The sequence below is a fragment of the Oncorhynchus tshawytscha genome, linkage group LG26, assembly GCF_018296145.1.
Source record: "Oncorhynchus tshawytscha isolate Ot180627B linkage group LG26, Otsh_v2.0, whole genome shotgun sequence".
NCBI classification, from domain to species: Eukaryota; Metazoa; Chordata; class Actinopteri; order Salmoniformes; family Salmonidae; genus Oncorhynchus; species Oncorhynchus tshawytscha.
The window spans coordinates 9,295,691-9,320,277 of NC_056454.1; the positions used below are offsets into that span (position 1 = coordinate 9,295,691).

The 24,587-nt window shown below is 44.3% G+C and overlaps 1 protein-coding gene across 7 annotated transcripts in view; it reads left to right on the forward strand.

The window, feature by feature from the left end:
- hdac4 (histone deacetylase 4) overlaps positions 1-24,587 on the forward strand; it is a 234,635-nt gene that overhangs the window by 205,509 nt on the left and 4,539 nt on the right. For all 7 annotated transcript variants that reach the window (XM_042306738.1, XM_042306737.1, XM_042306740.1 and 4 more), the window contains 4 exons: positions 2,065-2,183; positions 13,733-13,866; positions 23,755-23,839; positions 24,326-24,461. In XM_042306738.1, coding sequence (XP_042162672.1) covers positions 2,065-2,183; positions 13,733-13,866; positions 23,755-23,839; positions 24,326-24,461 — 474 coding nt within the window. The remainder of the gene's footprint in view (positions 1-2,064; positions 2,184-13,732; positions 13,867-23,754; positions 23,840-24,325; positions 24,462-24,587) is intronic.

Consider the following 24,587-nt stretch of genomic DNA (forward strand, 5'->3'; position numbering starts at 1 on the left):
CCATAACAGTACTGCTTTCTAGTTGCATCTCTTTAGATGTATTTCTACCACCAAGGTATGCTTCCATTCTCTACTCATCCGGTATAATTCATTATGTCCTTCACCTCCTCACTCTGTCACTTTTTATTTATTTTACCTTTATTTAACTAGGCAAGTCAGTTAAGAACAAATTCTTATCTACAATGATGGCCTACCCCGGCCAAAACCTAACCCAGACGACGCTGGGCCAATTGTGCTCTGCACTATGGGACTCCCAATCACGGCTATTTGTGATACAGCCTGGAATCGAACCAGGGTCTGTAGTGACGCCTCTAGCACTGAGATGCAGTGCCTTAGACCGCTACGCCACTCGGGAGCTCTTACTCATTCTCTTCACCCAAGTGCCAGAGGCATGCTGACACAGTCAGTGACGCACACTCTCCTCTGTGTATCTCAGCTGTCTGAGGTACCGAGCCTCCTAAAAATACCTCCTCTCTCTCTTGCGGGAAGGCCGCCACTGCAGACAGCTGTGTGTGTGTGGGGGGGGGGGGCGTGGTTTGCTCAGTGGAGGCCTATAATTGTGGTGGCGATAGCGGAATGGAAGGAAAGCGGGCTCAGGAGCTTTGGGCATGCTACCCGCTCACCCGCCACGCCCGCAGCCAGGAGACAAGCGCCATGTTCTTGAGGTCAGCAAAGTAGAGGGTTACTACAACACGGCCCTGAGCCACCTCTCAGTCGCACCAAAACCCTGCCTACCCAAATACTGCCGGCCCCAAAAAGCAGGCAGTGTACAGCTACGCTGGAAGAGCTATTCATGCTGTCAATCAGAGAAGTCCCACAGCGAATAAACAGTATGATTACAAACGTCTACACAATGCTGTCACTGTCGCAGACAACTTCACAACACTGACACATCACAGGCAGATTCCTTTTGCAACTTCACCTACACAATATTGACAGCCTATCAGTAAAAGGAACAGCTATGCGACGCTGTTTCTATCCCAGATAAACCCGGTGGCAGCTACACAACCACAGCACAAAAGAGAAATTCGACTTAACCAAATTGTATTTCTACACATGGAAAGAGCATGTTTAACAACAGTCGTGATACGGAGGAAAGGATTGATCACTTTCTATGCGTCACCCGTGTATAACGCGTTATGAGCGCAATTACATGCACAATGCACGTATGTGGTTCAGTGAAAAGCTTGATGAGTATGACCAAAACACTGAATTCACTATCTATCTATTTTCCTTCCACCAGCTGTGGGAGAGAGGGTGGATTCTAAGGTCTCACTCTGCACACCCACAGAGCCATCAACACAGACCAACGACGTATCGTCCCCTCAGAACTACAGTATCATTGTGTATTCAATTCCTCCCATTCACTTTTACTGCTCCCCTGACATGTGACCTGAGTTCTTCCTTTCTCTCACTGTGTCGTTCGGGGGTTTCTATGGCTCAGTTTTTTGGAGCTTGTGGTTCTCAAAACCAGATATGTGGCTTTGATTCCTGTATAGGAGCTTATGTACTGTTATGTGTTGTTCACTGACTGTTTGGATGAAAGTTGCTGCTAAATGAGCAGGTACATTGCACTGTAAGTGGTTCATTGGCAATATTTAAGTCATGTAGCAGACTCTCTTATCCAATCAACTTAGAGGAACAATTAGTGCCTTGCTCGAGGGCACATCAACATACTTTTTTTCACCATGTTGGCTCTAAGATTCGAACCAGCAAGCTTTCAGTTACTTGCCCAATGCTCTGGATTCACCAGAGTCAGTCAATGTTATGGAAAGAGCAGGTGTCCTTAATGTTTTGTACACTCAGTGTATGTGATCATATACAAATGTAAGCAAGGTTTGAAACGGTCTGTTGCAGTCTACAAATGACCTGTAATTATGTTCTGGCCTCCTGAGAATCCACACAAGAAAAAATTGGCCCGGGGCTGAATCTAGTTGATGATCCTTGCTCTAGGTGGTGTCTCTCAATACGTATGTTTAGGTGAGTCACTACAGGGGATGGTGGCATTAACGGGCTCATTCTCACTCTCTTTCCCACTCCCTTTTTTTCTCTCTCCCTTCACAGGACGGTGGTGATGCCCATCGCCAATGAGTTTTCTCCTGACGTGGTTCTGGTGTCTTCAGGATTCGATGCTGTGGACGGCCACGCATCACCCCTGGGAGGGTACAAGCTAACAGCCAAATGTAAGTGACTTCCTTCCTTTCCCCTCTTTTTCTCTCCACCAATCCACTGCTTATGAATGAAACGTATCCAGCCACGATGCTGCCCTACCATAAACAAATGGCCTTTTTCAATACATTCAAAATACATCCTTCTTTTTTTCCTTCCTTGAGGTAATTACTGATCTGACCAGGTTGGATTACTGAAAGCAATACAGTGGAAACGTACCTTCACTTTTACAGTCACTTACAGATCAGTGAGCAAGGAGACTGTATTTTTTAGTATTGGCCCAGTTACCTCTCCTAACCAGCATTCCTTCTGCCTATCAGTCTAAAGGCAGCACTCAGATATGTTCTAAAGATCATATCTCCCTTAAAAGAAAGGCTGCATTGATGTGGTGTTTCAGCCCATGCTAAGTGGTAAATGGTAAACAGAGTTAAGCAGAAACACTAGTTCTGGCATTGAGGAGGGTGTGTCTTGCAACCACACTTAAAAAAAACTCAGACTTATAAAACATTGTGGCTGGCCAGCGTGCGTATGTGCCGTTCTGACAGATGACAGTTTAAATCAGATTCCTCTTGCTGGGCTGATCTGAGAGGGCCTGCTACTTCTGCGGTGTGTAGCAGTGTGCTACTTCTAGGCTAGCTATTAGCATTGCTGTGGCTGATGCTAGTGAGTTCAATGGACCACTCTGCGGTGTGCACTAGTATTATATTTTCATCAACCACACTTAGTCTTTGTCTCACAAAAGCAAATCACACACAACCCTTTCATTTTAAGAAATTCATTTTATTTATAAAATGCCCAAATAAATGTATAAATAGTATAGAAAAAAACAAGGAAATAATTCAAATAAAGGAAAGAAGATAATTGCAATGATCATCACTGGTCACCAGTAGGGCTTATACTCACAAAGCATCTCAGAGTAGGAGTGCTCATCTAGGTTCAAGTCCTCCCTGTCAATATAATATTTTCCTGTAAATTACATAACTGATCCTAGATCAGCATATACATCATGGATGGACTTTTCTCCCTGACACGTATGCCATGGTTGGCCTTAGTTTGAAGATATAATCAGGAAATATGTGTTTTCTCCATCTCCTTAGCTATCATACTCTAATTTCACTGATTTCAAAACTCAGTCCTCCAGAAATTGGAGAGCAACACTTATGAATTTCTTCTACACAATATATATATTTTTAAACGTGTTAGACAGGATTACCTACACATACTGACCAGCTCAAAAATACTATATGGTGTGCTATGTGGCAGACCAATCTGAACTCATCTCTCGGCATGTCCAGCCCACTCATTATTTCAGCGAATCATGGCTAGTGGGAAGGTTGCTGACTTTTTCTGTGGCCAAACCAACTAGGCTCGTAATTTAACCATTTTATTTGTATTTGCAGATGGCATACAAGTTTGTTATTAAGGCACATGAAAATAAACATTTTCCAGAAGACATTTCTGACAAAAAAACGCATTTTGTTTAAAAAAAATGTTTGTTCAAATGGCTCTCCTGTGAAGTAGTGACCCGAGACATACCCCTGGTTTCCTGAAACAAGTCACAAATGGATATGGCATGTCATACTCTTTTTGGCCAGACAGCATCAGATACATTGGCTACATATAGTAAGACAGAGGGGCGCTGTTTTGCTCGCTCTGATTTCTCTGGTGAGATGAGAAATAGATAGATAGAAGAAGGGGAGGGGTATGTGGAGAAGATATGGTGCTTCTCTCTCCAGAATGCGCTCAGCTGTGTCCCACCAATTATTGCGCATTCACTGTTTAATTGTGTGAATTGTTTGCCCTTTAATTGTTTATTTTTTCTCAATTCCCCATTACATATATCACCAGTAATAAATGTACCATTATTTCCCGTAATTTGGTTACATACATTTCTGTTAATGCATGTATTATTTACATAAATATCCCGTTCTCTTTCTCGGAATGGAAACGTTGTTTGTAGCACTCACAACTTGCGACACTTGTGAGAAACAATTTGGGGTTTATTTCATAACCCTAATTTATGAGTTTTGTACATTTGTTTCATTGTGTTTTGTTTGTAGTGCGCCATGTGAGCAATTTGCCAGAAGATACCTCCCCTACCGTTAACGCTTGTTTACACTGAGCTGCACTGGGGTCCGAACATGGTTAGATTATGGTTAGATTAAGACACCATGGAGCCGGCATTAGACATGGGTCGGAAAACGTACCTCAGTGCAGGGAGGGGATATGCCAATGTACTCCAAATTGAACCTTTATCCACACTGCTCCATTTAGAAGATTGAAATAATGCTAGTTTTCCTAGAAAACTGCCCTTTTCGTCTTCATGCTAGCTAGCAGTAGCCAACGCAGCCATTTTGGAATGTCAGCCAATCAGCTCCTTTGTTGTTCAACGTGACTTGCCATTCCATAATGGCTGCTGTGGCTACTGCTAGCTAGCATGAGGATGAAAAGAACAGTTTCCCAGAAAAACTAATAGTCGTTCAATCTTCTCGGTGTAACAGTTGGGATAATGGGACAATTCGGAGTACAATGCATTTCTCATCCCTGGATTGAGGTACGTTTCCGAACCATATTACGCGCTGGCTCCACTGTGTCTTAATCTACACAGGAATGCTGTCCGACCCTAGTGCAGCTGTAAGCAAGCAGGTCGAATCTGATGTCTAGTGATCAATGAACATGTGTCAGGTTTCTCGGGTCCTGATAATGTTGAGGGAGTATGCGCGACTGAACACACACAGACGTACCTGGCGTGCTCCTTGCAAATGTAGGAAAGTGCTTAATTCTGATTGTCTTAACTCACCACGTCCACCACTGCCAGAGCGGCAGGTAGCCTAGTGGTTAGAGCGTTGGACTAGTAACCAGATGTTTGCAAGATCAAACCCCTGAGCTGACAAGGTAAAAATCTCTTGTTCTGCCCCAGAACAAGGCAGTTAACCCACTGTTCCTAGGCAGTCATTGAAAATAAGAATTTGTTCTTAACTGACTTGCCTAGTTAAATAAAGGTAATTTTAAAGAACTTTTTTTTAAACTAAGCTGAGCTCCTCAGTTGTTTTTTCTTCACCTCACACAGTAAGTCAACAAAGTCTGTTTTTTTTTAACATCCATTGCGAATGATGATAGTTCCTCACAGTATTTGGCAAATCTTTCCAACCGTCTCCTGTCCTCAATAATCACCAAGCCACAGTGTGAAAGAGAAAAAATATACTGATCTGATGATCCCATATACAGTGGGGCAAAAAAGTATTTAGTCAGCCACCAATTGTGCAGCCACCACTTAAAAATATGAGAGAGGCCTGTAATTTTCATCATAGGTTCACTTCAACTATGACAGACAAAATGAGAGAGAAAAAAATCCAGAAAATCACATTGTAGGATTTTTTATGAATTTATTTGCAAATTATGGTGGAAAATAAGTATTTGGTCACCTACAAAACAAGCAAGATTTCTGGCTCTCACAGACCTGTAACTTCTTCTTTAAGAGGCTCCTCTGCCCTCCACTCGTTACCTGTATTAATGGCACCTGTTTGAACTTGTTATCAGTATAAAAGACACCTGTCCACAACCTCAAACAGTCACACTCCAAACTCCACTATGGCCAAGACCAAAGAGCTGTCAAATGACACCAGAAACAAAATTGTAGACCTGCACCAGGCTGGGAAGACTGAATCTGCAATAGGTAAGCAGCTAGGTTTGAAGAAATCAACTGTGGGAGCAATTATTAGGAAATGGAAGACATACAAGACCACTGATAATCTCCCTCGATCTGGGGCTCCACGCAAGATCTCACCCCGTGGGGTCAAAATGATCACAAGAACGATGAGCAAAAATCCCAGAAACACACAGGGGGACCTAGTGAATGACTTGCAGAGAGTTGGGACCAAAGTAACAAAGCCTACCATCAGTAACACACTACGCCGCCAGGGACTCAAATCCTGCAGTGCCAGACATGTCCCCCTGCTTAAGCCAGTACATGTCCAGGCCCGTCTGAAGTTTGCTAGAGAGCATTTCGATGATCTAGAAGAAGATTGGGAGAATGTCATATGATCAGATGAAACCAAAATATAACTTGTCGTGTTTGGAGGACAAAGAATGCTGAGTTGCATCCAAAGAACACCATACCTACTGTGAAGCATGGGGGTGGAAACATAATGCTTTGGGGCTGTTTTTCTGCAAAGGGACCAGGACGACTGATCCGTGTAAATGAAAGAATGAATGGGGCCATGTATCGTTCGATTTTGAGTGAAAATCTCCTTCCACCAGCAAGGGCATTGAAGATGAAACGTGGCTGGGTCTTTCAGCATGACAATGATCCCAAATACACTGCCCGGGCAATGGAGTGGCTTCGTAAGAAGCATTTCAAGGTCCTGGAGTGGCCTAGCCAGTCTCCAGATCTCAACCCCATAGAAAATCTTTGGAGGGAGTTGAAAGTCCGTGTTGCCCAGCAACAGCCCCAAAACATCACTGCTCAAGACGAGATCTGCATGGAGGAATGGGCCAAAATACCAGCAACAGTGTGTGAAAACCTTGTGAAGACTTACAGAAAACGTTTGACGTCTGTCATTGCCAACAAAGGGTATATAACAAAGTATTGAGATAAACTTTTGTTATTGACCAAATACTTATTTTCCACCATAATTTGCAAATAAATTCATTAAAAATCCTACAGTGTGATTTTCTGGATTTTCTTTTCTCATTTTGTCTGTCATAGTTGAAGTGTACCTATGATGAAAATTACAGGCCTCTCTCATCTTTTTAAGTGGGAGAACTTGCACAATTGGTGGCTGACTAAATACTTTTTGCCCCACTGTATCAAGTGGAAACGTCATAAAATACCTAAAACACTTTTCCCTGCGAAAACAGCTGTCTGTTCAGAGCTCACTGGCACAGGAATCTCTGAGGACCCGGAATAGGCTGGTTGATATAATTTGCAAGTTCGCTAGGACAGTTTTAGGCTGGACCCAGTTGATTGATTTGATACATCACCAGCGATAGCTCACGGATAGAAAGGGAGGCAGACAGTCGGAGTAGAGAGATGAATGCGATTGAAAGAACCTGCATTTTCATCAAGATATTTTCTATTTTATATGTCAGCTTTAGGCCTATGTATTTTACTTAGTTGACGATGGAAGTTGGCCTATCTTTGAGTTCCATACGTTGATTTCTTTAGCCGCCAATGGATCACGGTGTATCAATATGTCCATATGGTAGAGGGTGTTGCTCTCGAATTAGTTGAATTTGAACTTTTTGATTTTTATCATTTTAATTGAGATATGCATGATTGACCACGTGACAATGATTTTGAGAAACAAAAACTTGATTATTGAAATTAAACTGTTCCACAAAAATACACATTTGAAAAATCATAACTGGCGCGCAGATTGGTAGAAATGGTAGGATAAATTATAAGCATCCCCAAACTTGAAACTCACACACCACCTATGTCCTTACTACAGTATAACACTGTTGCAGTCCTACCACTCCAAACATGTATTAAAGGAAGGGGAAGGTGATGAGCATTTCTGGTTGGTCATCCTGTGGGTCTCTCCCTCCTTCCTCTCTTCTCCTACGGTCATCTCACTGCTAGACTGTCGTTTTTGTTCCTTCAATTTCTTTTGACTCGCCACTAGGGCTGTGGCTAGTCATCATTTTGTCATCTGCTCACTGTCATGCAAATGACTGCCGGTCTCACGGTAATTGACTGTTAATTAACGTAAACACGTTTAGCATCCCCAGGCCTGATGTGCGCCTTTGAAAACATATACATTTCAAAAAGTATAATAAATCAGTTTACTGGGTGTACTAAACGTTAGGAACACCTACCTAATATTGAGTTTCACCCCCTTTTGCCCTCAGAACAGCCTCGATTAATCAGGGAATGGACTCTACAAGGTATCGAACACTTTCCACAGGGATGCTGGCCCATGTTGACTCCAATGCTTCCCACAGTTGTGTCAAGTTGGCTGGATATCCTTTGGGTGGTGGACAATTCTTGATACACACAGGAAACTGTTGAGCGTGGAAAAACCCAGCAGCGTTGCAGTTCTTGACAGAAACCGGTGTGCCTGGCACCTACTACCATATCCCGTTCAAAGGCACTTAAATACTTTGTCTTGCCCATTCTCCCTCTGAATGGCGTACACAAACAATCCATGTCTCAATTGTCTCAAGGCTTAAAAATATATATATTTTTAAATCATTCCCTTCATCTACACTGATTGAAGTGGATTTAACAGGCAACATCAATAAGGGGTCATATATTTCACCTGGATTCACCTGGTCAGTCTGTCATGGAAATAGCAGGACTTTCTAATGTTTTGTACACTCAGTGTACACCATCACAATAAATCCATTATCTAGTTCATTTAGCAGACAATATATGCTTATAAATCCTGTGCATTATTTTATATTGTATGATTTTATAGTATGAAGAATATCATTGAACTTAGCTGAATAAAATATTAAGGATATTTTAAGGACATTCCCAAGCGAGTGCGCAAATGAAATGGCAATGCCGAGTGTAAAAGTGATCATTTGAAACAGGTCTTATATGCTAGATATAGAGTTTTTTGGCAACTTTAGTTGTGAATGATACAAGCCTTAGAATGTCTTAGACATCAAAACATATATGGGCTGCATGATGCAACTATTGGTGATTTTGAAAAAGTCAACAGCAAAACTTGCGCTCTGTTCCTTGCCTCAGGCCCGCACAGACTGTTCTTGTCATGCCCTGGTCAAAGTATTTTGTGTTTATCTTTATGTATTTGGTCAGGCCAGGGTGTGGCATGGGGTTTTTGTAATTGTGGTGTGTTTGTCTTGGGGTTTTGGTGGTGGTATTGGGATTGTAGCTTAGTGGGTTGTCTAGCAAGGTCTATGGCTGTCTGGAGTGGTTCTCAATCAGAGGCAGGTGCTTATCGTTGTCTCTGATTGGGAACCATATTTAGGCAGCCATATTCTTTGAGTTTGTCGTGGGTGATTGTCCTTAGTGTCTTACTTGTACTCTCTGTTAGTTTGCACTAGATAGGCTGTTTTCGGTTTTCATTACGTTTATTGTTTTGTAGTGTTTAGTCGTGTTTACGTTTTGTTTAATAAATATGGATCGCTATCGACACGCTGCAGTTTGGTCCGACTCTCCTTCATCACCACTAGAAAATCGTTACAGTTCTCTCATCTAGTTATAATATTCTCACCCAGCGGACTGTTCTCAATTTAATATTGTCTTTACTAATATGTGAAATTAGTTTAGATTTAGAATGGGTCGTAGGAGGAGATTACCGTCACGTGGAATTTGACTGTGGTCATGACTGCCGGTGACACCTCCCCACTTTATTGTCGACTGTCTCTTTTCATCTCTCTCTTCTTCACGGCAGTCGTTTCCTTGTCCTTTTTCTGTTTCCCTCGGTCGGTTTCGATACTCCTTATTGACACTTTCTGTACAATCTTGAATAGTTTAGGAGAACTTTTGCATCCCACATTCTCTGTTGTCTTTTTGGGGTTTTACACTAGTTTCAGACTCTTTAAATCCTTAGTTTGGAGTAGTTTGGACAAGGAGTGGCTGCAATGTACTCAGTGTAGGTTGCATTCACTCCGGGCCCATAGATTACTTCCATGGTATGACAAATATTGTTAAAGTATGAAAATAGGGCGAACTACCCCTTTTAACGCGCTCCCTCTCCTCACTGTATGTAGATTCTTTATCGTTCTCAGTTTCCCCACAATTCTTGAGGTCTTCTTTCTTTTCCTCACCCCCCTCTTTCCCGTTCCACTTATGGATACTTCTCTCACCATCCAGATCATTTCCATCTGCATAATGGCTTATATTTCAAATTCCATTTATTTTCTCTCCCTCAGTTTCACCATGATCCATGCATTTTTCTGGGGATCCATTTTCTTTTCTTCATCAACCTCGTTCTCTTTCCTCTTCATTTGTTTCAACACTTTCACTGCCATCAATATCTGTCCATTCTTCAACACCCTCGTTGGTCTCCCAATCCTCTCCGGGTTTTCTGTTAGTTCAATTTAACCCTTTATCTCCTTTGTCACAATGTCCTTCATTACCTCTTCCTCTTTGTATTTCCTCCTCCTCCTTCCCCTCCTCTTCATCCCCGTTCTCCTCGTCTGCCTCAACCCATCCACTTGCTCTTCTTCATCAACCTTTCTCACCAATTCAGTCGTTTTCTGTGTCTGTTCTCGCTCTCTTTTCTGCAGCTTCCTCTTTTACCGTTCCCTTGTTTCACACTCGGTCTTTCATTCTACTGAAGGTTTAACTCTTGATTTCTATCCTCCATCCTTTGCTGATTCTTTCTTAGTCTTGCCACCTCCATCCTCTTCTCTCCTGTCTTCCTCCTCCTCTCCGGCTTGTCTCTCCCTCGCTCTCCATCTGTCCTCCTGCTTTTCACCAAGAGTTAGAGTTTGAGTGGGGCGTCTCTCGCCAGTAGCTTACATACTCTCTGGAACCTTCTCTCCCGCTGCTCTAGGAAGACCACCTTTTCACTGAAACAACAGTCGTCCTGACTGATGCTACTCCACTCGTCCATAGTGAATGTTATTTATTTATGTTCTCTACTGACTGTTCACTAGATCTGATTTGGAAGTCAGGTTTGTTTCTTTAGACAAAACAAGTGGTTTGGGCGAAAGATCTCTTCTCAACTGGCTTCAAATAAAAATGCTCTAAAAATGTGGGAGAGGTTGTGTGTGTGTGTTTGATGTGTGTTGCTAGTTACTACCAAATGGATGGAAAATTGGATTCTATAACCATGGTAAAAAAATATTTAAAAAATCACACGGTAGCCTACAGCATAAGCCTCAACATTAGACAACAGACCAATCACCAAATTCTAGTACTTACATTTGATCCTGACCCATTCAATGAGCACAGAGTAACAGTGAAACTGACATAGTTTTCAAGCTAGATGTATGCATGGAAAAAAACTAAGATATCATTCACCTAACCTCTAACTGCTAAACCCCTTTACCTAGCCCACTTCAGCCTCCTATGTTAGAATACCACCTTCTAGAATATCACCCCATTAAACATCACATCTCACTGTGACATCTGGCTTTGTCGCTCTCTGCGAACCTTTAGTGCAGTCTCATTCATTTCTATGGTACTATGACCAACCATATTTTTCCCAATATAGGCCTAACTGTTCCGGTGTATAATACCAGTCAAAAGTTTAGACACACCTACACATTCAAGGGTTTTTCTTTATTTTTACTGTTTTCTACATTGTAGAATAATAGTGAAGACAACAAAACTATGAAATAACACATATTGAATGATGTAGTAACCAAAAAAGTGTTAAAACATTTTTTTTAAATGTAATATTTTAGATTCTTCAAAGTAGCCACCCTTTGCCTTGATGACAGCTTTGCACACACTTTTGCATTCTCTCAACCAGCTTCACCTGGAATGCTTTCACAATGGTCTTGAAGGAGTTCCCACATATGCTGAGGACTTGTTGGATGCTTTTCCTTCACTCTGCGGTCCAACTCATCCCAAACCATGTCAATTGGTTTGAGGCAAGGTCATCTGATGCAGCACTCCATCGCACTCCTTCTTGGTCAAATGGCCCTTACACAGCCTGGAGGTTTTTGGAAAAAAAACTGACCCTTGGCTAGTTTTGAAAAACAAATGATAGTCCCCCACTAAGAGCAAACCAGTTGGGATTGGGTATCGCTGCAGAATGCTCTGGTAACCATGCTGCTTAAGTGTGCCCCTTGAATTCTAAATAAATCACTGACAGTGTCACCAGCAATGCACCATCACACCTGCTCCTCCATGCTTCACGGTGTGAACCACACATGCATCATCCGTTCACCTACTCTGTGTCTCACAAAGACACTTTGGAACCAAAAATCTCAAATTTGTACTTTCCTCCAGTCTAATGTCCATTGCTCATGTTTATTGGCCCAAGTAAGTCTCTTCTTCTTATTGGTGTCCTTTAGTTGTGGTTTCTTTGCAGCAATTCGACCATGTAGGCCTGATTCACACAGTCTCCTCTGAACAGTTTATGTTGAGATGTGTCTGTTACTAGAACTATGTGAAGCATTTATTTGGGCTGTAATTTCTGAGGCTGATAACTCTAATGAACTTATCCTCTGCAGCAGAGGCAACTCTGAGTCTTCCTTTCCTGTGGCGGTGCTCATGAGAGCCAGTTTCATCATAGCGCTTGATGGTTTTTGCGACTGCACTTGAAGAAACTTTCAAAGTTCTTAAAATTTTCCAGATTGACTTAAAGTAATGATGGACTGTCGTTTCTCTTTGCTTATTTGAGCTGTTCTTGCCATAATATGGACTTGGTCTTTTACCAAATAAGGCCATCTTCTGTATAACCCTACCTTGTCACAACACAACTGATTGTCTCAAATGCATTAAGAATGAAAGAATTTCCACAAATGTGGCACACATGTTAATTGAAATGCATTCCAGGTGACTACCTCATGAAGCTGATTGAGAGAATGCCAAAAGTGTGCGAAGCTGTCATCAAGGCAAAGAGTGGCTACTTTGAAGAATCTCAAATTTAAAAATTATTTTGTTTTGTTTAACACTTTTTTGGTGTCATTTCATAGTTCTGATAGTTTCTCATAGTTTCTTCCCTATTATTCTACAATGTATAAAATAGTTTTAAAAAATAAAGTAAAACCCTTGAATGAGTAGATGTGTCCAAACTTTTGAGTGGTAAAGTATATCATTGTTGAGAGAAACAACATCAGACACATCAGGTAGGCCTACAGATCATATGGGAAATCTATATTCCATTACATGACAAGCACTTCCTGCCTCATTTTAAGACCTAATTCTCGCACTTTGTTCAGGTTCGTTAATCCCAAATTAACATTTACCTGAGCCACTCCCAGAATCTATCGAATATGTACTTTGGTTACGCCTAGTTATATCCTTGCCATGATGAACACATCAGCATTGCCTGTCAACCCTGTTGTGATGGTAATCCGCCAGTAACACCACAACCAGTCCTACTTTACCTCACATCTCCTAGCATTAATAACCATGGCACTCTTTGGTGACACACAAGCACATACACCCGCATACGATCAGATCCAACTGTAATGCCCTGTTCATGCCACAGAGCAGGAAACCTCTTACCCTCCCCTCATGTTCACAAAGCTACAGGATCAAGTTTGTTTGAAAGCGTCTGTCTTTGGCCCATGTAGAGCAGTACCGTGAGCGTGCCAGCCAAGCGCTTTCCCTAAAACCATTTCTGAGATCTCAGTCTAGAGCTGGGGCTTACAGAGAGGGGGGTCTGAGGAGGGGTAGGGGGGGGTTGAGGGTGCTATGGCGGAATGCACCCCCAGAAGATCAAACATTGGTGGCCCGAGCCAAAACCCTAAGCCACATTGATTAAATCTCTCTCGTGTTATGCATTTATCCCCCAGTAAATCTCTGGTACCTTCTCTTTCTAAAACCTAAAAGAGAAAATATGATGCAATACCCTTTTCTCCCTCCTCCCCTTACTCTCTGTCTGCATTTTTTTGATCAGCGTCCAAGTGTCAGAGTCGCCATAGACAAACTCTAACCCCCACCTCTGGCATTTCCTCTCCTCAGGTTTCGGCTACCTGACCAGGCAGCTGATGGGGCTGGCCGGGGGACGCCTGGTACTGGCCCTGGAGGGGGGCCATGACCTCACTGCCATCTGCGATGCCTCTGAAGCCTGCGTCTCTGCTTTGCTAGGAATCGAGGTAAGACTAAGAATGAGGGAGGGGTTTCTATAATTGTTGTCAATAATTTGCCCCTGCACCTGTTTGGGGAGACTGTCTCTACACATTTAGTCCAATCACAGGCTCAGCCAGAGGTGTGGTGCTTAAAGGGCCTTGGCCCAATGTTTCCGCCAAGGGAGAGAGGTGGAGAGAAAGAGAGACCCTGGAACAGTGAGTTGACAGAGAGAGATGGAGAGGTGGAGAGAAAGAGAGAGTCTGGAACAGTGAGTTGACAGAGAGATGGAGAGAAAGAGAGAGTCTGAAACAGTGAGTTGACAGAGAGATGGAGAGGTGGAGAGAAAGAGAGACCCTGGAACAGTGAGTTGACAGTGAGAGATAGAGAGGTGGAGAGAAAGAGAGAGAGTCTGGAACAGTGAATTGACAGAGAGATGGAGAGGTGGAGAGACAGAGAGAGTCTGGAACAGTGAGTTGACAGAGAGATGGAGAGGTGGAGAGAAAGAGAGAGTCTGGAACAGTGAGTTGACGGAGAGGTGGAGAGACAGAGAGAATCTGGAACAGTGAGTTGACAGAGAGAGATGGAGAGGGGAAGAGAAAGAGAGAGTCTGGAACAGTGAGTTGACAGAGAGAGATGGAGAGGGGAAGAGAAAGAGAGAGTCTGGAACAGTGAGTTGACAGAGAGATGGAGAGGGGAAGAGAAAGAGAGAGTCTGGAACAGTGAGTTGAGAGATGGAGGCACCCTGTTTTTTATTCTGCATCCTCTCTCTTTCTCTCCATCCCTTATTAATCTATTGTTTCTCTCTCTCTCTGTCCCCAACGCCCAATGTGGGAGGATCCCATGGCCAGTGGCCAGGGAGAAGGGAGGAAGTAACAAGCTTTAAGTTGTACAATCTGAGGTTAATTGTGGGAGTGTGTAGGCTGGGCCTGGAGCTGAACAAACTCTCTGACTACGTCCCAAATGGCACCCTATTTCGTATGTAGTGCACGATAGGGACCATGGCGTCCTATACAAATAATGAATAATCGCACTTTAAATAAACTGACGTATTAAAAGACAATAAATGGGTTGGCTAGTGCTGACCCTTGGCTAGTGCTGACCCTTGGCTAGTGCTGACCCTTGGCTAGTGCTGACCCTTGGCCAGTGCTGACCTTTGGCTAGTGCTGACCCTTGGCTAGTGCTGACCCTTGGCTAGTGCTGACCCTTGACTAGTACACACAGATGAAGTGCTGATGTAATGTCTAAAACCGAGGGGGAGCAGTGGTCAGAGGCTGAAATAGAGCCTCTGATAAAAGTGAATTTCCAGGCCCCTGAGTCCTGCGTTTGTATAAACTTAATTTATTTTGAGCAAGTGACCGCCTCTATGTGTTGCTGCAGACCGACCCAGGCCACAAACACACACCCTCTGCGTGATTTCTGTCGTTGGGACAAGGGTGGTGTCCCAAACAGCACCCTGTTCCCTATATAGTGCACTACTTTTAACATGGGCCCTATAGTGCACTGTGTAGGGAATAGGGTGCCTTTTGGGACACAGACAAGGAGATAACCTGCTGAAGCCGTTAGCCAGTTAGCCCAGTGCGACTTTAAAACCATCATTAACGAGGTGTGTGGGGCTATATCTCGTAATGTACTGCCTCTTATTAAACACCAATACATTCACCCACACCTCACACTAATAGTGCACCAAAGAGTGGTATGTACTCTAAATGTTTTGTTATTGTTGTAAACCTCATGCTTACAGGATTAAAAGTCAAGTAAACTGTTCCTTTTTGGCATTTCGGTTTACCTTATAAGCTCAACAGAATGGGTAGCAAATTTGGAGGCCCCGCTGGGATTTCTTTTCATGTGCGCACTGGCTAATTGTCCACATTTCTGGAGTAATGAGTGAGAGACATTGGAAGAGTAGCTTGCTGGCTAACCGTGAAGATAAGGATGCACATGTATGATGAATAGTCATGCTCACTGTTAGTATTGCACTAGATGCTGGTGAAGTTGAGTATAGATAGAGGATACGGCTAGGAAGAGATAGCGAGGTCAGGTTAGACTGGACTGGCTGATAAGAGGCCTTGGTGCCTGTGTTATTCCAGTCCTCCCTCCAGACAAGGCAGTAAATAAGCTCTTGGAACCATAAAAGACCGGATGGCTCCGCTCCAATGTGGATCTTGGGCCCGATGCAAAACAAACAGAACAATAACGCTGGATCACGCTAATAAAACGTGGTCACTGCTACCAGCCGCCCCAGACAAAGAGAAAGCAGCGACCAACAGGCGACCGCGCCCCAAACGGGTTGCAGCTTCGATTCAGAGTGACCGGGACAAGCTGGGCGCGTATGAGAGGCCGACTGAAACATGGTCAAATGCGGTCAAACTGTTCTGAACCCACCAAAGAAACCTCAATGCCTGAAGGGGAATTTAAGCTCCACAGTGGACCAACGTCAACCTGTCAGAAGAACTAGAATCTTAACAGCTCTGAGCTGGATCGCCAAAGTTCCTTCAATTTACCACTGAGGGTTATGGCTTGGTTTAATATATGGAGCCATGAAGGAGGGTAGAGAAAGGGGGGAAGAAGAGGAACAAGGGCAGGCTACTCCTGAAAGGATTGGGGCTAAGAAGGTTTCAGGTTTCAGTAGCCAGGAGAGAAGGCTGTTTTGGGGGTCGATGGGTGAGCAAGGCGGGGAGTCTGGAAGTCGAAAAAGAGGCACCAGCACTGGCCCCATAGGGCTCCCTTCTCGCCCTTCTCTCTGGGACCCCGTTAGCAGCCCACATCTGAAAGCTCTTACCCTCACACCTCTCACGACAGGGTCACCGACAGGCCCAGAGAGATCGGAGAATCAAAGGAAATTGGGGAATCATTCGAAGTCGGGGGAGGAAGCTATTGTCATAAACCAGCAAGCTCCAGGGTTTGAGTTTCACTCCGGACGTTGGGCAAGTGGAAAAATGCAGAGCCAGGAACACACGTGAAACGCCACATTACCATTGATAAGGAGTTGGAACACACGGCTCATTAGTCGCCTTTGACTGCCCATGAGCCGCCGCCGTATTTAGACACTGGTGATTGGCCAAACCCGCTGTGTTTTTCATTGCCTCTTCTCATTGGGAAGCCCAGCCAGTCTTTGAACAAGTGCAGATCAGTCCCTCGTTAGTGTGATGACCGGTTCAACAAGTCTTAACGGCACAAGAAGGAGAACACAAGGCAGGGGAGACAATAACAGATAAAAGTTCAAATGTCTCTAATCAAAATGGCAGGAAGCGAGTGTTTTATCAGTCTTTGCATAAGGTCCAGTGTAATGGAGATGGAATGCGGCGCAATGACTCTCGCCAGCGGCGATTTGATGAGGCAGATAGAGAGGAACGGGGTTGTGTGTATTTGTGGATGCGTGTGTTAGGTAGTGATAAAGGGATAATGAGCCAGTCAGCTAGTCTACTGCTTTATTTGTTTGTCACGTCACAGAGAAGCAGGGCTTTCAGTTATGTTATTCAAGCAACGCGACTAAAATGCATTACCAAAAAAATTCATTGGTCTCTCATTGGCCTAAGAATACGATCTCAAATGTAGACATACTAGGAGTTTAAATAAGTTCACAATCAGGGCCAAACCTCTGGATTGGGTTTATAGCCCCACTGCCTCCCGTGTGATCGTAGTCTGTGCATCGAGCGTTTTACTGGCCACTCCACAGTGAGAAACATATTCCCCCGTTTTATTGGCAGGTTAAGACAAGCTTTGCTTTAATGAGCATTGGGTTCCCTTTGAAAGTGGCTCGGATTAGGTTGGGGGAAAAAACTGATACAAATTGGTGAATGGACTATACAGGCCTTTTTTTACTTCACCGTTTGAGTGCGTAATCGCCAAAGCCTCTCTAGTTAAATTTCTCATGAATGATGCATTGGCGACGATGCTAGTCAACTCTGACCTCGTGACTAATTGAGTGTAGTGTGCAAACAGATGTTGCGCCCTCTCATCCAAATTGTGGTCGTTAGCAATTATTTGATAAACAACAGGCTAATACGCTAATTGTTGCCAGTCGCCGATGAGGTTATCCTCTGTGCTTACCCTCTAGCTACATTAAGCATGGTCCGTTTTTGTCTTTCTCTGGCTTTGGCATTTCACTCTCTTTAGCGAACGGAAACAATGCAGCAAAAAAGGTTACCTGCTCTGCTCGATAATTAGTTAGCTCGCTCAATTAGCATATAACGTAATCAACTGGTGTCAGTGGTCGATCCAACGTACATGCAAAACAAACAAGAAAACAATAGATGCCTTGTGTCTCGAGTCTGCTGAACAAGTCAAATTCCTCCCACCAGTGTTATGGTTTCACCTCCTTCCCCAGAATGTTTTTTTTTTTCATTCCGGGGCCACATTCCTTCAGAGCCTCTGGTTCGTGTGGTGTCTCGAATTTGTTGGCTTCCCCCTCATGCGTTTGAAGGCTTGGATTTACACAATGCAGGCAGCAACGGACACCGTCTTCCAATAAAAGCTATTCTCTCGCTCTCTGTTGGAAAAAGTTGATGGTTTTCTTGCTGTGAAGATAGAGAAGTGGGAGGATGGGGGGGGGGTAGAAACTCAAATAAAGGCCTTGCATCACTGTGGATGCCGCGGGGAGCGCCGTGTGTGTCATACCTGCCAGATAGGCCCGGAGTGTGCTGACAAGAGCCATTAAAGTTTACAGCTGCCCGTCAAGCTGACAGACAGACAGCCCCCCGAGCCCCCCCAGCCTGGCCCCATGTGGGGACCCCATCCCTGGTTACGGTGCCAGGCCAGTCTGGAGGCAGCGGGTCTCTGGGGGTAGTGGTGGGGCAGGGGAAGAGGGGGGGGGCTAGTGGTGGAGAGATGACTTGGCTGGTAGGGACCGGAGGTGAACACAAACACAATAGGGGGCATAGACACACACACACACACATTTGTGGATCTTGGCTCACTATTGTAAAAATTAATTTCTCCAACTTTAACAAAAGGAAAAAGAAGGATGAGTAATAGGGAACTCACTCAGCAGTATTTCAAGGGTCCCTTAGGGTGGCCATATCAAACAATGCAACAGCACAAATGATGCAGCGGTCAGTTGATTCATATTGTGCCCCCCTTGTGCCAATCATTTTGTAAAAGCCGGATCTCTATGACAAGACACATCATTCGTCAAAACCGATTTCATCGTGGGGGACAACTAGTTAACTGGCAATGATTGGACTGTACCAAATCAGCAGTATTAGTGGGGTCCTTGAAGACCATTGATATCAGAGCAGTGTGAATATGGATGATATACAGATATTAATACTGTGAAAACAGTTTTTCTGTAGGGGTGCTTTGAGAGGGAACGCCTTCTGTTTGGTGGGTATGGTGCGTCACTTAGGACCTGGTGTGAGTGACCCCCAAAGTGAACAAAGTCCTCTGTTGTCTCTTATGCGCATGTGTGTGTTGGACAGCCCCAGACCTTGATCTTAGTACAGACACACAGGTTCGCGTTTCCTCTAAAGCCGCTGAAATTGCGTTGCAGCCATCCATGTGCACCACTGCTGTGCCGCTCAAGGGAGTGAATGATAGGGTATTGGTGTGTGTGGGGAAGTGTGTGAGCATGTGTTTTGTACAGTACCCCAAACCATTCTGTGATTCTATGTGTGCGGGTCTGCTGTTTGTTCACCCGCACCCACGGGCAATTGCTAATAACCCATCCGCAACCATCCGACTATATGTGATAAAGTCTAAATCTGGGAGCCGCACTCGACCCTAACCTACAAATATAGAAAATGCGCTGTTCAGTCAAAGATAGATACATGCAGCTTCTCTTCTGTTGCCCTGGAAGACTAAATCAAGTTTGCTCACAAGAAAATGTGTCACACATCGATATAATGAATGCTTCGATGTTGTTGACGTCGGTAAAGTTTTCTCATTCATCTCTGCTTCTCTCGCACAGGAAAGACATTTAGGGACCAGGGAGAAAATGCAAAATGAACTGGAAAAAAATGTCTCTGTTTGTCCCTAAACGGTTTTCAGGGAATTGCTGTGAAAATGACCCGACATGTTTCTGATAAGATTTCGCTTTGGCTTGGATGCATATTTTATGTGTTTGAAAAACTATCAGCTTTTATAATGCTGATAACGATTGCACATTTACAGATGTCCCCTAACCGCGCATTCATTCTCTCAAGATGCTAAAATAAAATAGTGTTCCTCCACTCCTGTTCCCAAGTTCAGATGTACACTCATCGCACATAACATCTTTCCCAAATATGAGGCTACTGTTCTGGCCCCTTTCTTTAATTTCAACTCTCCATTTCACAGCTTTCTCTTATTGAACGAAACTCCGACATGGTTAACTTTTCCTGTCCAAGTTCCCTAAAGGTGATTGGCGTGTGTTTGGTGCACGTACACTTAGGCCAAGAAGCTTAGGCTTACGCACTTAATGGCAGATCAAAATAAGGAAATTAAAAACCTCAATGTAGCCTTTAGATATGAATTGCACAAGAATGATACATTTATGGCTTTTTTTTAATGCTTTGTTTTCTCTTTATTCAACCCGCCCACCCCCACCCTGCCCTTCATCCTCGCTATATTTCATGAGCCTAAACCCACCGCGGCGACTGCGGATTATTGCGTCAACACGCGCATCACTGGTGTGTGTGGCTGTGTGTGCGTGTACTTGTGCATATGTGCATGCTTGTGTATGTGTGTGTATAATGCAGCTTGTCGTGCCACAGCCAGGATTAAAGTATCCCTCTCTCTAGACTGGCCTCTCCCTTCGCACTCCTCACCCCCTCCTCACCCTCTATTTGTTTTAATTAAAACAAAAATTCCAGCTTGGGCCGAACGGAACCGACCGGCGATCCCTTTTTCCTCTCCTCTCTTCTGACATGCTCTTCTTCTAATGTTTCAAGCCTTTTTCTACCTCCTCCTCCTCCACTTTCTTTTCAGCAAGGTTATGATAGGGCAAAAAGACGTCTGTGTGCCTATATTTCGTCCCGTGTTTATACATGGAAGTATTTGGGTCTTTATTTTAATGGTTCTGCTCACAAGGGGGTAAAGAAATGCTGCACACACAGTGAGCCAGAGGAAAATGTAATCATTCCGGATTGGAAAAGCAGGTTGGGGAATGCCCTGTTTCCTTCATCTGATTCTCCTAACACTCAGTATCCCTGTGTGTGTGTGTGTGTGTGTGTGTGTGTGTGTGTGTGTGTGTGTGTGTGTGTGTGTGCGTGTGTGCGCGTGTGTGTGTGCACGCCTCAAGTGAAATTAAATGTTATTGGTCACATGCGCGAATACAGCAGCTGTAGACTTTACAGTTGAAATGCTTACTTATGAGCCCATGCCCAACAATGCAGAGTTAAAAAGTAAGACAAATATTAGCTGAATAAAAACAGGGGTACGAGGTAGTTGATGTAATACAGTATACATGTAGGTAGGGGTAAAAGTGATCAGGATATATAATAAACAATCAATCAGGATATATAACGATCAGGATACATAATAAACAGAGTAGCAGCTGTGTGTGTGTGTGTGTGTGTGTGTGCGGGTGTGACATCAGCGTGTGTGTCAGTGTAACGTGTGATTGTGCATAGAGCCAGTACAAGGGAGTGTAAAACAAGTACAATTGTTTTTTAAATACTGTAATAAAGGGAGTCAATGTCAATAGTCGAAGTAGCCATTTGATGAACTGTTCAGCAGTCTTATGGCTTGGGGGTAGAATCTGTTCAGGTGCCTTTTTGTTCCAGACTTGGTGCTCCGGTACTGCTTGTTGTGTGGTACCAGATACAACAGTCTATGACTTGGGTGGCTGGAGTCTTTGACAATTTTCAAGGTCTTCCTCCGACACCGCCTGTCATAGAGGTCCTGGGTGACAGGGAGTTAGTCCCAGGTGATGTATTAGGGGGCCATGCCAGGGGCCATGCCAAATGTTTTCAGCCTCCTGAGTTGGAAGAGGCGTTGTCGTGCCCTCTTCACGACTATGTTGGTGTGTTGGGACCAATGTAGGTCCTTAGTGACGTGGACACCAAGGAACTTGAAGCTCTCATCGTCGGTGATCAGGCCTACCACCGTCGTGTCATCAGCAAACTTAATGATGGTGTTGGAATCATCCCCTCCCACGCAGTCATGGGTGAAAAGGGAGTAAAGGAGGGGATTTAGCACCCCTTGTTGAGGGTCACCGTGGCGGATTCGATGTTGCCTACCCTCAACACCTGGGGACAGTCCGTCAGGATGTCCAGGATCCAGTTGCAGAGGGAGGTGTTCAGTCCCAGGGTCCTTAGGTTAGTAATGAGCTTAGTAATGAGCCATGACCTTTCAAAGCATTTCATGGCTACAGATGTGAGTGCTTACAGGGGGTAGTCATTTAGACAGGTTTCCTTGGCGTTCTTAGACACAGGGACTATGGTAGTTTGCTTGAAACATATAGGTATTACAGACTGGGTCAGGGAGAGGTTCAAAAGGTCAGGGAAGACACTTGCCAGCTGGTCAGCAGATGCTTCCTGGTAATTGGTCTGGCCCTATGGCCTTGTGAATGTTCACCTGTTTTAACTTAACAACTGATCTTACTACAGAGAGCGTGATCATAGCTGTCCGGAACAGCTCGTGCTCTCACACATGGTTCACTGTTGTTTGCCTTGAAGTGTGCATAGAAGGCATTTAGCTCGTCTAGTAGGGTGCGTCACTGGGCAGCACTCAGCTGGGTTTTCCTTTGTATTCCGTAATAGTTTGCAAGCCCTGCCACATCCGACGAGCGTCAGAGCCGGTGTAGTAGGATTCGATGTTAGTCCTATATTGATATTTTGCCTGTTTGATGGTTCGTCGGAGGGTGTAGCGGGATTTCTTATAAGCGTCCGGATTAGTATCCTGTTCCTTGAAAGCGGCAGCTCTAGCCTTTAGCTCAGTGCAGATGTTGCCTGTAATCCAAGCATCTGGTTGGGATATGTATGTATGGTCATTGTGGGGACCGATGCACTTATTAATGAAGCCAGTGACTGATGTGGTAAACTCCTCAATGCCATCGGATAAATCCCGGAACATATTCCAGTCTGTGCTAGCAAAACAGCCCTGTGCCACCATCAATTTGTGGTGGTAAATAGTCAGCTACAAAAAATACAGATGAAAACTTTCTTGGTAAATAGTATGGTCTGCAGCTTATCATGAGGTTTTCTAACTCGGGCGAGCGGAACCTTGAGGCTTCCTTAATATTAGAGATTGCGCACCAGCTATTATTAATAAAGAGACACACACCATCACCCCTGATCTTACCGGACTCTGCCGTTCTGTCCTGCCAATGCATACAAAAACCAGCTAGATGTACAGTACATTATCAATGTCCTTGTTCAGCCATGACTCAGAGAAGCATAGTATATTACAGTTCTTCATGTCCTGTTGATGGGATAGTCTCGAATGAAGCTCATCCAGTTTATTCTCCAGCGATTGCACATTTGCCAATAGAAAAGAGGGTAGAGGCGATTTATTAATTCGCCGCCGACTCATTGAAGTAGAAGTCCTCGTCCAAATCGAGGTTAGTGATAGGCTGTTCTGATGTCCAGAAGCTCTTTTCAGTCATAGGAAATGATTAAACGTTACGTTTTTTTTTAAACAAAAAAGCACAATTGGTCAGGAGCCCGTAAAAAGACTGCTATTCCCTCCGGCGCCATTCTCTTCGTGTGTGTGTGTGCACTGTATGTGTGTGTGTAAAGCGGGACCCAGCACAAAGCACACATTGTAGCCTGTGGTGTAGAGTGGCTCCTCGAGTGGGAGGCTGCAGTTCATCTGTGAGCCTTTTTTGTTATTGAATCAAATTGTTCTCCACCGCTGGACTGGCTGGGTGATTCAACACTGGGCAGAGGTCCCCAGTCAGAAGTAGTCATCCATCCACAGAGAGGGGAGGGGGGTTCTGCTATCGCCGTGTTGTATCTAACCTGTCACTCACTCCTGTGTGCGTGTTGTCCGTCCAGTTGGATCCTATCCCTGAGGAGGTGATGCAGCAGAGGCCCAACCCCAACGCTGTCCACTCCATGGAGAAGGTGCTGGAGGAACATGGTGTGTGACCCTTTACTCTACTCACCCGGGAAACAGTCCCACTCGATGGGCCACAATAGAGCTGGGGCGATAAACCCGAAATGATTTTACCGATCGCTTGGCGAGAAATGTGAAGTTAGAAATTAAATACGTTTTCTAATATGGGTGATTGTTAATGGGACAATTGATGGCTACAACCATCAAACTAGTAGTAGTAGTTTCAAAAAGTATAAATGTGGAGCACATTAATGTTATAAACGTATTCTATTTATCGTTATCGCATCAATTGAGCCAATTTATTGCAATATGGATTTATTTTGGTTCATATTTCCTCGCTCCAAGCTACAGTACAACCAGCAAATGATTTTGCCATTTGATTTGCCAGCGTGCATTTACCATAGAGTAAACAGCAGCACTCGGCCCTGGATAACAGACGTTGTTTGACATCTTGTCCAGTTGCTCTATCTAATAATCACCTTTTGACCTTTGTCCTGTCGTGTGTTGTAGGTAAATACTGGCGATCTCTGCAGCGCGGGGCCTCCACACTGGGCCACTCTCTGAGCGAGGCTCGTCAGTGTGAGACGGAGGAGGCCGAGACCGTCACTGCCATGGCCTCCCTCTCTGTGGCCAACAAGCAGAGGAGGTACGTCTCTCCCAAGGCGGTGTGTGTGTGTGTGTGTGTGTGTGTGTGTGTGTGTGTGTGTGTGCGACAACAGTCTATGGTTGTATAGAGTATGGTTGGGCTGTTTGTGACACGTGTCATTGTCCT